The sequence below is a fragment of the Pristis pectinata genome, chromosome 30 (assembly GCF_009764475.1).
Source record: "Pristis pectinata isolate sPriPec2 chromosome 30, sPriPec2.1.pri, whole genome shotgun sequence".
Lineage (NCBI taxonomy): Eukaryota > Metazoa > Chordata > Chondrichthyes > Rhinopristiformes > Pristidae > Pristis > Pristis pectinata.
In genome coordinates, this window is record NC_067434.1 from 20,776,221 (window position 1) to 20,792,814 (window position 16,594).

The 16,594-nt window shown below is 39.3% G+C and overlaps 1 protein-coding gene across 8 annotated transcripts in view; it reads right to left on the minus strand.

Annotated features, from left to right (window-relative positions):
• dlg5a (discs, large homolog 5a (Drosophila)) overlaps positions 1 to 16,594 on the minus strand; it is a 169,134-nt gene that overhangs the window by 122,308 nt on the left and 30,232 nt on the right. For all 8 annotated transcript variants that reach the window (XM_052041467.1, XM_052041465.1, XM_052041466.1 and 5 more), the window contains exon 2: positions 13,875 to 13,985. In XM_052041467.1, coding sequence (XP_051897427.1) covers positions 13,875 to 13,893 — 19 coding nt within the window. In that variant the 5' untranslated portion in view covers positions 13,894 to 13,985. The remainder of the gene's footprint in view (positions 1 to 13,874; positions 13,986 to 16,594) is intronic.

The window sequence follows — 16,594 nt, forward strand, 5'->3', positions numbered from 1 at the left end:
CTTCAATACAGTATCACCTTTTATGGCCTTTTTTGCAGTAACCTAAAATAATAAATATTAGCAAGTTTCAAATTCCCTTACTCAAATGAAAAACCAACGGCAATAAAGTTTGTGCTGGGTGAAAAATGTTAATCCAGAAGGTAAGGAAATCTGTACTACAAAAACAAGGTGGATTTTCAAGCACAAAATGAGAAAGCTAAAAATATTTTCAGAGAAGTGAAAGTATCACATCCACAAATCTGTATTATGCAATACTCATTGGTTCTTTCAAAAAAAAACAGATCAGTCAGTTCTGTGGCACCTTAGTTTTGAATAAACTGGAGAATACAGACTAATTAATCAATGCACATTATTGTCACAGCTGTACCAAAGGACAGTTTGACCAAGTGCAAATATATTAGTCAAAATTAGTTAGGAAGGGCATCAAAGCGTAGTATTAAAATTTTGGTAATCTAAATTTTCCAAATGTTTGATATTAGTGAGAAAAAATAGAAAACAACAAGCACATGCAACTGTTAGTTTGAATTACAATGAAGTCACTTAATTCCTGATTACATTGATCATCACCTTGTATGACTTGCATCCGGTTTTGCTCTTTCCAAATGTGGAAATGGTTTGTGTCCATTCTAACAAAACAAAGGTAAGCATTATGTTCCCTTTGACCCTCTACCATTCTGTGGAAATAAGTTCCACATTCTCACCATTCTTAGGGTAACTATCTGATATTTTAATGTCTAGTTATAATCTTCATCACATGGAAATATCTTCTGTATCCATACGATCAAAACTAATCTTAAATATCTTTCAGGTTACTCTTCAGCCTTTTGTCTTTAATGTTTAAAAAAAGGAAACAGTTTGTTTATCCTTGCCTCGTGTTACGGACTCAGTGAAAGTCCCTTTAAGATAGAGAGTGTGTGTGTATGTGTGTGTGGGGCGTGCTTACGTCAATAGAAGATAAAGGATGTAATGACGTTGTTGAAGAGGTCAGAAGAAGAAGAAGGAGAGAGAGAGAAGGGAGAGAGACACCAGCCTGCTTGTTTTCTCTATCGATGGATGAGAAACAATAACTGTGTTTGCCACTGAAATCCATGTATGGAATTTGGAAGTAATCTGGTGGAGTTCACTTTGTTGCTGACCTGTAGAAGGAAACAGGTATTTATGTGTGGACGACCACGGTTTGGATGCTTTTCGGGGTGAGGAAGTCACTACCGAGTAAACACTGAAGTGTCGTTTGGGTTCCATTGTGGAACATTTGGATTTCGTATTTACTCTCTCTATGTTTCTCTACGTCTACGTCTTATCTTCAGACAACGGTGGTTGTTGAAGAAGCCCTTGCTCATGTTTCACCTTATGGCTTGCGGAACTGAACTTTAAGAACCATTCCGGAACTTGGAGTTTTGGACTTTGTCACACACACACACGACGAGTTTAATTTTGGGGTTAACGTTCGAGGTTTAACATTTTTGAATTCTAACATACTAATATTTTTACTTTTATTTTACGTATTATCATAAGTAGTGATTAATAAAATAGTTTTTAACACTGAATCATGCTCAGTGTGTTTCTTTTGTTGCTGGTTTGTGACACTCGTAGGAATGCCATCCTTGTAAATCTTCTTTGCATCCTCTCTATGCCGCTGTTTCACAACAATATAATGACCAGAAGAGTACATTGTGCTCTAAATGAGGGCCAACCAAGGTTCTATGAAGATTTAGCATAATTTCCCTAATCTTCATTTCAATCCATCTAGATATTAAGCGTTGTGCTTATCTTACTTTCTTTAAAGTCTTGCTAATTTGTGGTGTAACTTTTAGTGACTGGTACTCGAGATCCCCACCTAGACTCCCAAGTTCCAAGTAACTTCATTCTTCCTGCCAAAATGCACAACCTCCCATTTATCTGTGTTGAACTTCATCTGCCAACTATTTCCCCTACTGCTTGCTTTCTTGTAATCTGTTGCAGTCCTTCTCAATACTGATTATTCCTCCAGTTTGGTATCAATTAAATTTAGAAATTATGTTCCTGATTCCAAAGTCTATATTGTAAATGTAAATTGTGCTGCTGACTGATTCACTGGTTTATAGAGTAATGCTTCTACTGTCTCTTCCCTAGATTTTTTGTTTAAAAATGGGTGTGAATGCAATCCATCCAGATAAACTGTTTTACCCCGAGTTCAATGCCATATATCCTCTGATTTGAATGCACTCATCAAATTACTCATCATCCAATTTCATGTCCACCTACTTTTTCTCCCTAGTAAATACCAAAGTGAAATAATGATTTAATGTTTCTGCTATTTCTCTGAGGTATTCTGTTATCTCTTTACAGCTTTATTCTCATGGTTTTCTTTTTGTCATTTTCCCAACTTTATTTACAGAAATTCTTTTTGACTAAATTTCCCCAACAGCATTAGGAATATATGTTACTGTTGAAGTTTACATCCTCAGTCCATTTTGGTCCATGGCCAGAAATATCTGCTAATCCTCAGAGACATGATGAGCAAAAGAATCTATCAATAACGTCAGGTTGATCAAATCTCAGTGAAGTTGTAGATTTCTGATTCTGCTTTAAGCCCTTCCAGTCTTTGGCCACAATTGTCACTACAAGTTATCAGTTATATCTAGCATAGTTAGGGAAAAGGTAAGAGTGGATGTTGCCAATCATTAAAATTGAGTCCCAGACCAGCCGTCAATTGTGGCAGGGCTTACATACTATAATGGGCTACAAAACAAGTCAGGCAGCAGTGCCGGCAACAGTGCATCTCTTCCCAATGAGCTTAATGCATTCTGTGCACATTTTGAACAGAAGGGGAGGGGAATGTTACTACCCACCCCGACAGCCTCCAATGCACCTGAACCCACAGTCACTGTTGTGGACATAAGATCAGTCTTCCGGAGATTGAACCTGTGGAAAGCATCTGGCCTGGATGGTGTCCCTGGTTGTATTCTTAGATCCTGCGCAGGTCAGCTGGCGGGGGTATTTGCAGACATTTTTAACCTTTCCCTGCTTCAATCTGAGGTTCCCACCTACTTTAAGACCACCACTATCATTCCAGTATCCAAGAAAAAGAAGGTAACATGCCTTAATGACTACCACCTAGTGGCTCTGACATCCACTATCAAGAAGCATTTCGAGATGCTGGTCACGGCACGCATTAACTCCAGCCTCCCAGACAACCTTGACCCACTGCAATTCACCTATTGCCGAGACAGGTCTTCGGCAGATGCCATCCCCCTGGCCCTATGCTCATCCCTGGAGCATCTGGACAGCAAAGACACCTATGTTAGATTATTGTTTATTGACTACAGCTCTGCCTTCAATACCATAATTCCAAACTCCTAGACCTGGGACTCAACAACTCTTTGCAAATGGATCCTTGACTTCCTGACCAACAGACCGTAATCAGTAAGGATAGGCAGCAACACCTCTGCCACAATTATCCTCAACACTGGTGCCCCTCAAGGCTGAGTCCTCAGCCCTCTACTCTCCATACACTCATGACTGCTTGGCCAGGTTCAACTCTAACTCCATCTACAAGTTTGCAGATGATACCACCATAGTGGGCCATATCTTAAATAACAATGAGTTGGGAGTACAGGAAGGAGATAGAGAGCCTACTGACATGGTGTCATGACAACAACCTTTCCCTCAATGTCATCAAAACAAAAGAGCTGGTTATTGACTTCAGAAAGAGGGGTGGTGCACATGCTCCTGCCTACATCAACAGTGCTGAGGTCGAGAGAGTTGAGAGCTTCAAGTTCCTAGGAGTGAACATCACTGATAGCCTGTCCTGGTCCAACCATATTGACACCATGGCCAAGAAAGCTCACCGGCACCTTTACTTCCGCAAGAGGCTAAAGAAATTTGGCATGTCCCCTTTGACCCTCACCAATTTTTATTGATGCACCATAGAAAGCATTCTATCTGGATGCATCATGGCTTGGTATAGCAACTGCTCTGGCCATGACTACAGAGAGTTGAGGACACAGCTCAGCACATCATGGAAACCAGCCTCCCCTCCATGGACTCTGTCTACACTTCTCACTGCCTCGGTAAAGCAGCCAACATAATCAAAGACCCCACCCACCTCGGACATCCTCTCTTCTCCCCCCTCCCATTGGGCAGAAGATACAAAACCCTGAAAGCACGTACCACTAGGCTCAATGACAGCTTCTATCCTGCTGTTATAAGACTATTGAACGGTTCCCTAGTACGATAAGATGGACTCTTGAACTCACAATCTACTTCATTATGACCTTGCACCTTATTGTCTACTTGAACTTTCTCTGTAACTGTAACACTTTATTCTGCACTCTTATTGTTTTACTTTGTACTACCTCAATACACTGTGTAATGAATCTGTATGGACGGTATGCAAGACAGGTTTTTTTTAACTGTACCTTGGTACATGTGACAATAATAAACCAATTTACCAGTTTAATTAGGGAAAGACTGATTTTACTACATGTGATTTGCCAAAAATCTTGAAACATCTCAACAACGGTAAGCATTCAAGATTCAAGAGATTTGAGTAAAAACGTCTGCACAAAGAAAAAGGGACAGTGAAATCTGCAACATTTTGGATGATAGAAGACATGAAAAATAAAGCAATATAAAGAGAAGATTGTTAGAGACTCCAGGAGTTTACAGCAGAGACCAGGAAAGGTATCGAAAGTGCTGAAATTGAAAGAGAAATCAAGTAAAACAAAGAGAAGGTATGAGAAACATAGGGAAGCAAAATAAAAACTAATATGCTTTAAATACAACAATAGCAAGAGAATAACAGAGTAGTGCCTGTTGGGGACCAAGGCGGCAATGTATGTGGAGCTGGGGGCAAGGTTCTTTTTAACTATTTCACGGCTGTCTCTACAATGAGGGCGATGATGCCAATCTGTGAGGGTAAACTTGAAATATTAGATAGGATAAACAATGCAAAAGAGGAAGAATTAATGGGTTTAGCATCTTTAAAGGTTGGTAAGTCACCTGTCTCAGATGAAATATATCCCAGGCTGTTAAAAGCAACATAGTTCTGTGCATTTTCCCAATGCCACTTTAGTGGAGGGCTACTAACATGATGTGATTGTTTAAGAAAGGAGGAAGGGACGAATGGATAAACCAAGTACATTTTGGCCAATTAGTAGTGGGCAAATTACTAAAATCAATTTTAAGAACTCATATTATCATCCATTGGAAAGACAGGTTAATCAAGGTCAGTCAGCAGAGTTTTGGTTAACTTGGGGAGGGAGCAAAGAGGAGCTGACGAGGATGGTGCAGACAACACGGTCTACGTGGCTTTTCAGCTGGTTTTTTTGACATGGCAAGAGGTCAAAAAGTGAAAGATGATGTCATCCAAGAGTATGACAAAGTGGATCCAAAACGGGCTCAATGGAGGAAACAAAGGTTGTGGTTGTTAGGTACTTTTGTGACAAGTAGGCTGTCGCTGATGGTGGTTTCTCAGTACTTAATACTTAGTCCCTTGCTTTTCATATAATTAAGTGTACTATTTATTTTTACTTAAATGTAGGAGACACATAAAGCCTACAGAGGATATAAAAACTCACCATTTGGTTGACATTGAGGCAAAAAGATTTAGATTTCAGAACACTGAGCAGTGAAGTAGCAAATGGAATTTAATCCAGAACAGCGAGGGAAGCTACAACAAGGAAAAACATAATAAATAGGAGGATAGTAAGTGTGGTAGAACATAGAGCCCTTGGAATGTATGTGCATTGATTCTTAAAAGTTGCAGAGCTGGTCAATAAGGTGGTTAAAAGAAACAAAATCATGAGGAGCCCAGATAGGAGGAAATAGGGAGGAGCTTCTACCTTTAACAGAGATATCAAACATTTCAAGTGATTGGTACAAGGGTTACAGAAGAGAAAAACAATCATGTAGAGGGTACTAAAGGTATGGAATACCACCTGAAATGATAATGAAGGCAAAAACATCACATGACATGTGAATAGAAATTGGATATACAATTGAAGAGCCATCGCCTACAGACCTCTGGATAGTGGGATTAGGCCAGACAGTTCTTTTTCCCAAGTAGCATGAACATGGTAAGCTAAATGGCTGCCTCCTAGGTTGAAAATTTTCCATAATTTTAAAGTTCAGCAATGCAACATTGTTATTAGCAGCATTTGCCCATTTGTACTTCGGCTAGGGATATACCAAGATCGTAATGCCCAGAAAGCTACCTTTATTCATTTGTGATGAATACCTTAAAGTTTTAAATACAGTCAATTTCAAGACCACGATGTTTCCTATCTATATCAAAGGCAAAACACTTCAAACTGAAGTCATGATTCTTGAGAAATAACTAACAATTTTTCATCACAATAGCAAATTGGAGATTAGCTTTCAAATTGCATCAAATTACAAACTACCCAGCCTTAGAAATTAAGGAATTGGAATTATACCCTTTGTTTTATCACAGTGAAATGCTTGGCTCTCTTCCTCTAGATTTACACACATTTTAATCATGAGTAAGCACAGTTTAAAGTAATTTTTGCAGAACAAAATAGTTCAAGTGAACTGCTCGATAATAATGTGAAAATCAAAAAAAAACTGCAGATGTTGGAAATCTAAAATAAAAACAGAAAATGCTGGAAATACTCAGCACCCTGGCAGCATCAACTAATGTTAATTCTACTTGTTTTCCATAGATACAGCTTGACCTGCTGATTATTTCCAACATTTTCCATCTATACCTTATGTTTAATGCCACACAGTAATGCAGACAGTGAGCCATTAGAAGGACAATATTGTTTCAAAGGAATATTGCATTCATGTTAAATGAACAGTTCTGAGGAACATAACCCTGTTGTAACCTGGGTAGACCCTGTACATGGACGAACATCCGTCTATGTGCAACATACATTTTTGTTTTCAAGTTCAACTGGTTTAAAACCCTGGTGTATTAACCACCTGACTGAATACGATTCCACTTTCCATCATCTCTGACCTCAAGCTGAGCACAAGTTTTATATACAAGATCATATCTGTGCAAAATTTACATTTTGCAAAATTTACATTTACATGTGTACAAAATATTAAGAGGAATAGACAGACAGCCAGCACCACTTTCCCAGGGCACCAATGCTCAATACAAGAGGGCATGGCTTTAAAGTAATGGGTGGGAAGTTCAAGGGAGATATCAGAGGAAGGTTTTTTTTACCCAGACAGTGGTTGGGGCATGGAATGCGCTGCCTGGGGTGGTGGTGGAGGAGAGTATATTGGTCAAATTCAAGAGATTGCTAGATAAGCATATGGAGGAATTTAAAATAGAGGGATATGTGGGAGGTAGGGGTTAGATAGTCTTAGGCGAAGTTTAAAGGTCGGCACAACATTGTGGGCCGAAGGGCCTGTATTGTGCTGTATTATTCTATGATCTATGAAGTAAAGTTGATTAGCTTTTAAAAATCAGAAAATCTAGACTTGATTAGCTCACCTAAACTTTGGAAAACTGAGGAAATAAGGCTAATATTAATCAACCAAAAGTAAAAGTACTCAAGTCACACCAAATATGTATCAACATAAAGATAACAAGAGAGTAATGTAAAAAACATATGCTTTACCAAATAGTGCCAGCATTTTTACACAGCTGAAACACACTCCCCAAGGGCAACAAATAAATACCTCACTTCATTTAAAGTTTGTTTTAAAGGATTCAATCTCATTCTAGTAATATGTTAACAAATGCACTAACATCAAAAGAATTTGATCTTTATTGTTTATATAAAGAGAAACTTGGCTCAGGAAGACTGGTTATTTTTGACTGCAGAACAGTTTGCGGGCAATTTTGATAACAGTGGCAATGGCAAGACAGCACAAGAAATTAAAGCTGACTTTATTATTATTTTGACGCCGACACTTTGTTATGCTTATCTTTGATATTTTTACCAATGTCTGGCTGGAAATGCATCTTTCATTTTCCATCTAGTTTATGTGATATTTTATGGGCTTTAATAGTTCAAAGCAGGAACGATCCAAGAAGCACAGCATTATAAAATAAAAACAGTTGAATCTTGGTACAAATTCCAATCACTTGTTTAATTATAAAATTTGACAGCCAGTGGCCCATTGTATACAATACTGATCTAATGTACAACAGCAGCCGGATAACAAGTCTGTTGAACAGATATTCAGAGCATCCAGCCATATCCTAAGAAACCCCTCTCTATACAATAGTTGTTAAAAAAAAACTTTCCAATGCTTTTCAAGAAGCATTAATGCTATTTAATGCTATTATAACAGAAGTTCGTGCTGGTGTTATAAAAATGGTAAGACAAAATCTTAGAACTCTTGGAGCATTCAAAGCTTTGTGTATACAGGACTGCAATTATGACAACTGGAAGTACGCCAAATACTATGGAAGGCCATGGTGCAAGGAAGCAATAAGGCTGCTTGTTAGTTTAGTAAAATTATTTTTCTACCAAAACATAATCATAAAGCTTTTTGTTTTAAAAATCAACATAGATTGCCCTTATTTAACAAAAATTCTTGGATTTTTAATTGCAATAGAAATTATAAAATGAGTAGTTAACCAAGTTTAATGGGCTTCAAATCAAATTTAAAAGGTTAATTGCAGCCAAAGCCTATACAACTTAAGTGGGCAAACAAAATCCTGTTCTAAATGACTGTGTGTGGATATGTAAATGAGAAGTCAAGGGCAGGAATCACAAGTAACCTGGTTGACTTTTCCTGTACTTGGTCCTGGAACACTGAAGCCAGCAGTAATGACAGATATGGCTTTGACGGGTTAAGTTGGCAACATAATTTTGTCCAGATTTTATGACATCACCAAATGAATATCCACAATTTTACTAACTACTCAGAATCAAAACTAACAATGGCTTAGACCATCATACTAGCATCAGCTATTCTGATAGCCAAGGTTATTATCCATTATATATTGATGTTTGAAAACGAGACACTAGCTGGGCTTAGTAATAATGACATGTAAACTACCAGATTATCATAAAAATGCATCTGGTTCATGAATGAACTTCAGATTTTCTGTGAACCTTACCCAGTCCGGCCTATACGTAAGTGCAGACCCACCATTTAGTTGACTCTTAACTGCCCTCTGGAACAGCCGAGCAAGCTATTCAGTCACACCATTACTACTATGTTCAAACAGAGAACAAATAAAACTGTCAAGTGCTCTATCCATTCTTCTGACCACTAAATCCGAACACTAATCATTCCCAGTGTAGGCGACCTTGCAAAATCCTCTTCAAACATTTGGGGATCGATGTCCAAGTTGGGATAACTGTCCCACAGACTAATCAAGCTCACAGAATCAAGCATATGACATGCCAGACTCCTACATTACAATTCCTGGGTACATCGGCAGGATAGACCAACCAGGAGTGGCAACATAATTGTATACAAGCAGAACCAGAGTAGCTTGGAGGATCCTCAACATTCACTTCAGACCCCATAAAGTCTTATGCTATCAGGTCGATTGAACATGGGAAAGGAAATCTCCTTCCGATTACCTTACACTGTCCTTCCTCAGCTGAAGAATCAGACCTCTCCCACACTGAACAACACTTCTAAAAAGCACTTAAAGTAACAAGAGCACAGAATATACTCTGCATGTAGGACTTCAATGTCCATTGCCAAGAGTGGCTTGACAGCACCATCGCAGACTGAGCCTAAAGCAAGTTAGTGCCAGTCTTGGTCTGCGACAGGTATAAGTGAACCAATTGGAATAAACATATTTAACCTTGTCCTAACCAATCTACTTGTGGCAGGTGAGTCTTTCCATGATGGCATCAACATACTGAGAACACCTTCCATTGTGATGTGCAGCACTACGAAAGAGTTAGATGAGATAGACTCGGAATAAACTTTGCAGCTCAAATCTGGGCAACAACACCTTGCTGTGGACAATCAGCAGCAGCACAACTATAAACCATACTTTGTAACTACGTGGCCTGGCAGTCCTACCACACCTAGACAAGAATGGTGGCGGACAATTAAACAACTAATAGGAGAAGGCAGCTCAAAGATCATGCACATCCTAAATCAACACAGGGCCCAATATTTGAGTGCTAAAGAAAAGGCTGAAGCATTTACAACATATACAGCCAGAAGAGCCAAACAGATGATCCATCACAGTTTTCTTCTGAGCTCCCCACTTAGACAGAAGCCGCCTTCCGCCAATTTGACTCACACCTTGTGGTATCAAGAAACAGCTAAGAGCATTGGTACAGCATAGACTATGGGATCAGATAACATCCCTGATTTACGAACGAGTCACACCTCTAGCCAAGCTGATCCAATATTGTTACAACTCTGGCAGATAGCCCAAAAATGTGAAAATTTGACCTGATATGTCTTGTTCACATAAAGCAGAACAAATCCAATCTGGTTAATTATTGCTTAGTCTGCTCTTAGTCATCAGTTGTGATGGAAGCTGTCATCAACAGTGTCATTTATTCATTAATAATCTATTCATCAAAGCCCATTTGGGGCTGTTGGGATCACTTGGCTTCAGACCTGATCACATCCTTGATCCAAACATAGACTAAAGAGCTGAATTCCAGAGCTGAACTGCCCTTGATATCAAGACAGCAGTTGACCTGGTGTGACATTAAGGAGCCCCGGTAAAACTGTTCATGGGCATCAAGAGGAAAACAGTCCAGTGGTTGGTATCTTAACTTGCACAAAGGAATATGGTTGTGTTTGTCAGAAGTCAATCAGGCCAGCCCAAGGACATCACTGCAGCAATTCGTCAAGGACGCAACCATCTTCAGCTGCTTCATCAGTGACCTTCCTGCCACCCTAAAGTCAGCAGTGGACAGGCTCGCAGAGATTACAATGTTCAATTCCATTCACAACTCCTCAGCAAACGAAGTGGTCTCTGCCTATATGAAGCAAGACCTAGACGGCATCCATTTAAATGTAATAAGAAACATTTCTGCCACAGAAATGGTGCACATTGATCATCTCATACAATATCTTTATCTATTTCTAAATTAATGGGCCGAATCCCAGGATCTCAAAAGGAACTGGCTACAGAGATAAAAGATGCATTGGTTACAAACTCCCAAAATTCTGAGCTTCTGGAAGGGTCCCAGAGTATTGGAAAACCTCAAATGTCATGCCCCTTTCCAAGAAGGAACAGAAACAAAAAGCAAGAGACAAAAGATCAGTTAACATGCCATGTGTCTTTGGGAAATGCTGTAATCCATTATAAAGGAAATATAACCAAAAGTACATTCAGATAATCAAGAACCAATCCAAATCAGCATGCACTTATTAAAGTGACATGGTGCTTGACAACATTATTAGGTTTTTTCTTGAGTATATAATGGGCAAGCTGGATAAAAGGGAAACAGTAAATGTTGCGCTTAGATTTCCAGAAATTATTTGATAAGTGGCATAGAGGAGGTTTACTGTACCCACAAAGCCACAATTTCTTAGTGTATGTACATGGATAGAGAATTGATTAACAGAAATCGGTTGGATAAATGGGTTATTGTCAAGATGCAAATAATGGGGTGACACAGGAGTCAGTGATGAGGACACAACTATTTACAAATTACTTGGAATATCAGCATGTATTGCAGCCAATTTAATGATCCAACGTGGAAAAGGAAGCTGGAAGGACATTGCAAAGTGTCTGCAAGGGGATATAGGTTAGATGAGTGGGCAAAAATCTAGCAAGTGGATTGAACGTGGGGAAATACAAAGTTACCCACCTTGGTAGGAAGAATAAAAAAAGCAGATTATTTAAATGAAGAGAAACTAAAAATGCTATAATACTGAGGGACTGAGTTCCTTCATTAATTAAACAATGTAAATAGAATATTGACCTTCATTGAAGTGGTTGGAGTGTATAGAAGTAGAGAAGCCTTGCTACAACTGACAGGATGCTTTCTTTCATAAGGGAGTATAGAACTAGGAAGCAGTTTCAGAATAAGAGTTTGCCTATTTAAGGCAGGAATGAGGAGGAATTTCTTCTTATAGAGAGTCATGCATCTTTGGAATTCTCTACCAGAGTGGTGGAGACTGAATTATTAAATATATTCAAACATGAATAAGAAGCAAAGTGCAAACCACTCAACCACTTGAGCCTGCTCCACCAGTCAATATCATTGTCGATGCAATTGTAACCTTTCCTCTGCATTCTCACCTACCCCAGTAACCTCCATGCTCATCAACCTACCTGTCTTAATAATATTCAAAGACTCTGCTTCCACTGCCTTTTGAGGCATAGGGTTCCAAAGACTCAGGATGCTTAGAAAAAAATTGCCTCATCTGTCTTACATGGACAATACTTTATTGTTACCCTCTAGTTCTATATCTTCCCACAAGAGGAAACTTGCTCTCCACATTTATCCTGTCAAGCTCCCTCAGGATCTTATATTACAAAATAGTTAAAGTTTTCACATAATAACCTATCAACAGCATTTTTGCTGTCTACAGACACTGCCTGCCCTGTGTATTTCAAAACTTTATATGTTTAATTAAATTTCCAGCATCCACAGTATTTTGCTTACATGTAATGTTATTTAGATTGTAATTCAGTAAAATTCTATTCCTAGGTAATAAACACAACCAAAATCCAAAAATGTTTCCAAATTGCTTGCTATATTTCATATTAGGGACCCCCTTTCCATTATTTATTTCGCTACAGTTTCACAAAGGTGAAAGTTCATTACCAACATCTAATAATCTAAACATTTCAGTTTGGCACTGAGGAAATGCTCCACTTTTAGATGAAAGAGAGACCTGGAGGCGCTCACAGATGCATCCATGGCACTACTTAAAAGAAGGCAGTAGAGTTTGTATATCCAGGCCAACATTTATTCCTCAAGCAACAACAAAGACAGATTAAACATCATATTCCTGCTTGTGGGATCCTGTGCACAGATTGGGTGGCACGTTTGTCCATATTGCAATAGCAATTGTGCTTCAGAACTAATGATGACTGTGAAGTGATACGTGACATCAGATATTAATAAATATACAAACTTAGTTCTTCATTGTAGCAGACCATGAAGGCCCCAGTGGATTTACCCATGTATTGCAAAAGAAAACTTAGTCTTCCAAATATCAGTTTTTTTTAAAACTCATTCCACAACCCCTCTCAAATTCTATCAAATTGTAATTTCAGAAAAAAAGCAACACAAATCTGAAAGTACTCACCAAACTGTTATTAATTTCATTCAGCTGTTTAATTAGTTTCACCATTGTCAAGACAAACAAAGCTAAGTGTTTTCTTTTATCCAGTGTAAAAATAGCACCAAATCTCAACTTTTTTTTAATATTTGAAATATTGCCTCGACAAGAACTGGTGCTCTAAAAGGACAAGAGCTTTTTTTTTCCCTCCCTCTCAAGTAACACTTGGGAAGTCGAAAATGAACTCCGTAAAATCTGGTAGACTAAATGTGAAAAGTGACAATGGAGGCTTCCTAATTAGAATATCTACTGGTTCACTAATGCTCTAGAGAAGGAAACAAGATCACAGAAATTTACTCTGAATCTGAAGCAACTTCACAAGCTACACAGTTGTATAGTTTAAAACCAAAACACAGCTTTGTCATGTGCTCTATAGAACGGTCATTAAGTGATTCTCTCTCCGCATTTGCCGCTTGATTATTTTCTGCAGATTCTATTTTTAATAGAGCATTGCCAAAGTCGGCTACCCTCTGGGAGAAAAAAATATAAACAACGAATTTGGATTGATATCCTTAAACTTGAAATTATGTGTATTTAAATATACTGACATCAGAAGACAGAATTGTCATTTTTTGTCAACTGCAGATCATTTATAGGTAACTTATTGTGCAGCTTAATGTTTAAAACTTACTGTAGTCAAAATTAATATTCAAAACAACCAGTAACAGAGTACTTACCAACACAATCCTCAGCCATGTTTCTTTTACAACATTCTGCTTGGTCTAGAATGATTCAGCTTGCAACTTTCGAATTTCTTAATACAACAGTAGTTCCATTCATGCTTCTTCCTATAATGGAATCAAATAACTTTGTTACAGAAAATCTGCTAACCAAACAAAGAAAAAGAAACTATTTCACTACTTTAGTTTGATGGCTAATGTTAGTTTTATCGAGTGATTTACAATAATCAGACACAGGAGTTTGAAATTTGTTATAACAGGACTCATCACAAGATCTAACATGTAAGAATAGTTAATGACTTCCAAAACAATAAATGATGCAATGGCTTTGGGGGTTTAATGCAAGAGTCAACATATGTAAGAATAAGTAATGAATTCCAAAGCAGCAAATGATGTTGCAGTGTAATGACAATTTACCTTTTTTTGCCATAAGTGTTAATAGGAAAGGAGGATGATGATATCATGAGCTCCTATGTAAAAGTTATCCTTAGCAATTATGAGCATCCTTGTGAACATTAAAACGGTGCAACAAACCTGGGCATGTAATGTAACAATCATCTGCAACAAACTGCAAGCAGGAAGGCCACCACACCGAGGACTACAAAAGAGACCAAGTGCTACAATCTGTAAAGTGCTTGTACTTGCGCAACAACTTCTATCCTCCTTCCACTCCCAATCCCTCCCCCCCACCCCGGCCAAGGAATACAAACACATCCCCTCTTCCTGTGGAGATTCCAGCAGAAAATGAGAATGGGAGAAGTGAGGGAAGCCTGACCACCTCAAGCTTCCAAATCCCAGCTGTCAATCCCCAGCCTCTTCCCCAGGAGATGGAGTCAATGGAAGAGGGGTGCACAGAAGAACAAGAAGGGAAATCGCAGGAAGCGGAGAGGAAAGAAACACAGAAAGCACCATCCAAAAGGCAATGGGCCTCACATGACAAAGTAAGTGGAAAGACCGACATCCCAGAGAGATGTCAGCAACTTCTGCTCATCCGAGGACGATGCCTCAACGGAGGCTCGACGATACAGGTAGAGGAAGCAACAAAATGGAAAGGACACAGAGGAGGAAAAACCCCAGATAGGAACCTGCTAAGGAAGCAACCAGCCCATTGCAGCCCAGCTCCAGGACCCCAGGAGCAGTGCAGTGCCTGTTGCACCACAGCTCCGGGACACCAGAGCAGTATTGCACCTGATGCACCCCAGCACCAGGAGACCGAGAATACAAACTTTGACCAGACACAGCCAGATTCAAAAAACAGGCTGATCTCCCTCAGCAACCCTACCAGCTTCACCACAGGGTAAACTACTCCCTGCAGGAGATCAGTGCCAGAACCCAAGCCTAAAAACAGAGCAGCAGTATGTGAAAACTATGGTCATGCAAGTTCAGGACAATTGACTATAAAACTTAAAAATATAAACTATGGATGTGCAGTATTGCCACCTTGGAATACCTTGCAAAGGTCAAGGCTGATGTGATGTTTCTGCAAGAGCGTGGCATACCACACCTCTGCAATTATCACATCAGCTTTGACCTTGGCTGTAATGGTCACAATGATTGTTGATATAGTCAGTGGGCAATGAACGTCACACTTCTAGCCTGGGTATCATAGAGAAACACAGCAGAGAAACAGATAACCCAGTCCACTGAGTCCATGCTGACAATCAACCACACAGCCACACCAATCCCTTTTTTAAAAAAAATTCTTTAGTTCCTTAATTATAGGCCAGTGAGCCTGATGTCAGTCATGGGTAAATTATCGGAAGGTATTCTAAGGGACAGGCTATATAAGTATTTGAATAGACAGGGCCCGAATAGGGAGAGTCAAAATGGCTTTGTGCGTGGCAGGTCATGTCTAACCAATCTTATAGAGTTTTTCTGAGGAAGTTACCAAGAAGGTTGATGAGGGAAAGGTGGTGGATGTTCTCTACCATGGACTTTAGCAAGGCCTTTGACAAAGTACCGCATGAGAGGCTGGTCCAGAATGTTAAGTCGCTTGGCATTCAGGATGAAGTAGCCAATTGGATTAAACACTGGCTTAGCAGGAGAAGCCAGAGAGTGGTAGTAGATAGTCGTCTCTCTGACTGAAGGCCTGTGACTAGTGGTGTGGCACAAGGATCGGTGCTGGGTTCATTTTGTTTATCATCTATATTAATGATTTAGATGATAACGTGGTAAACTGGATCAGCAAATTTGCAGATGACACCAAGATTGGGGGCATAGCGGACAGCAAGGAAGGCTATCAAAGCTTGCAGTATGATCTTGACCAGCTAGGAAAATGGGCTGAAAAATGGTAGATGGAATTTAATGCAGACAAGTGTGAGGTGTTGCACTTTGGGAGGACAAACCAGAGTAAGACTTTCGCAGTGAATGGTAGGGCTCTGAGATGTGCAGTAGAACAAAGGGACCTGGGAATACAGATCCATAGTTCCTTGAAAGTAGCATCACAGGTAGATAGGGTTGTAAAGAGAGCTTTTGGCACTTTGGCCTTCATAAATCAGGGCACTGAGTACAGGAGTTGGTACGTTCTGTTGAGGTTGTGCAATACATTGGCGAGGCCAAATTTGGAGTATTATGTGTAGTTCTGGTCAGCTACCTGTAGGAATGATATCAATAAGTTTAAAGAGTGCAAAGAAAATTTATAAGGATGTTGCCAGGACTTGGGAACATGAGTTACAGGGAAAGGTTGAATAGGTTAGGACTTTATTCCCTGGAGTGCA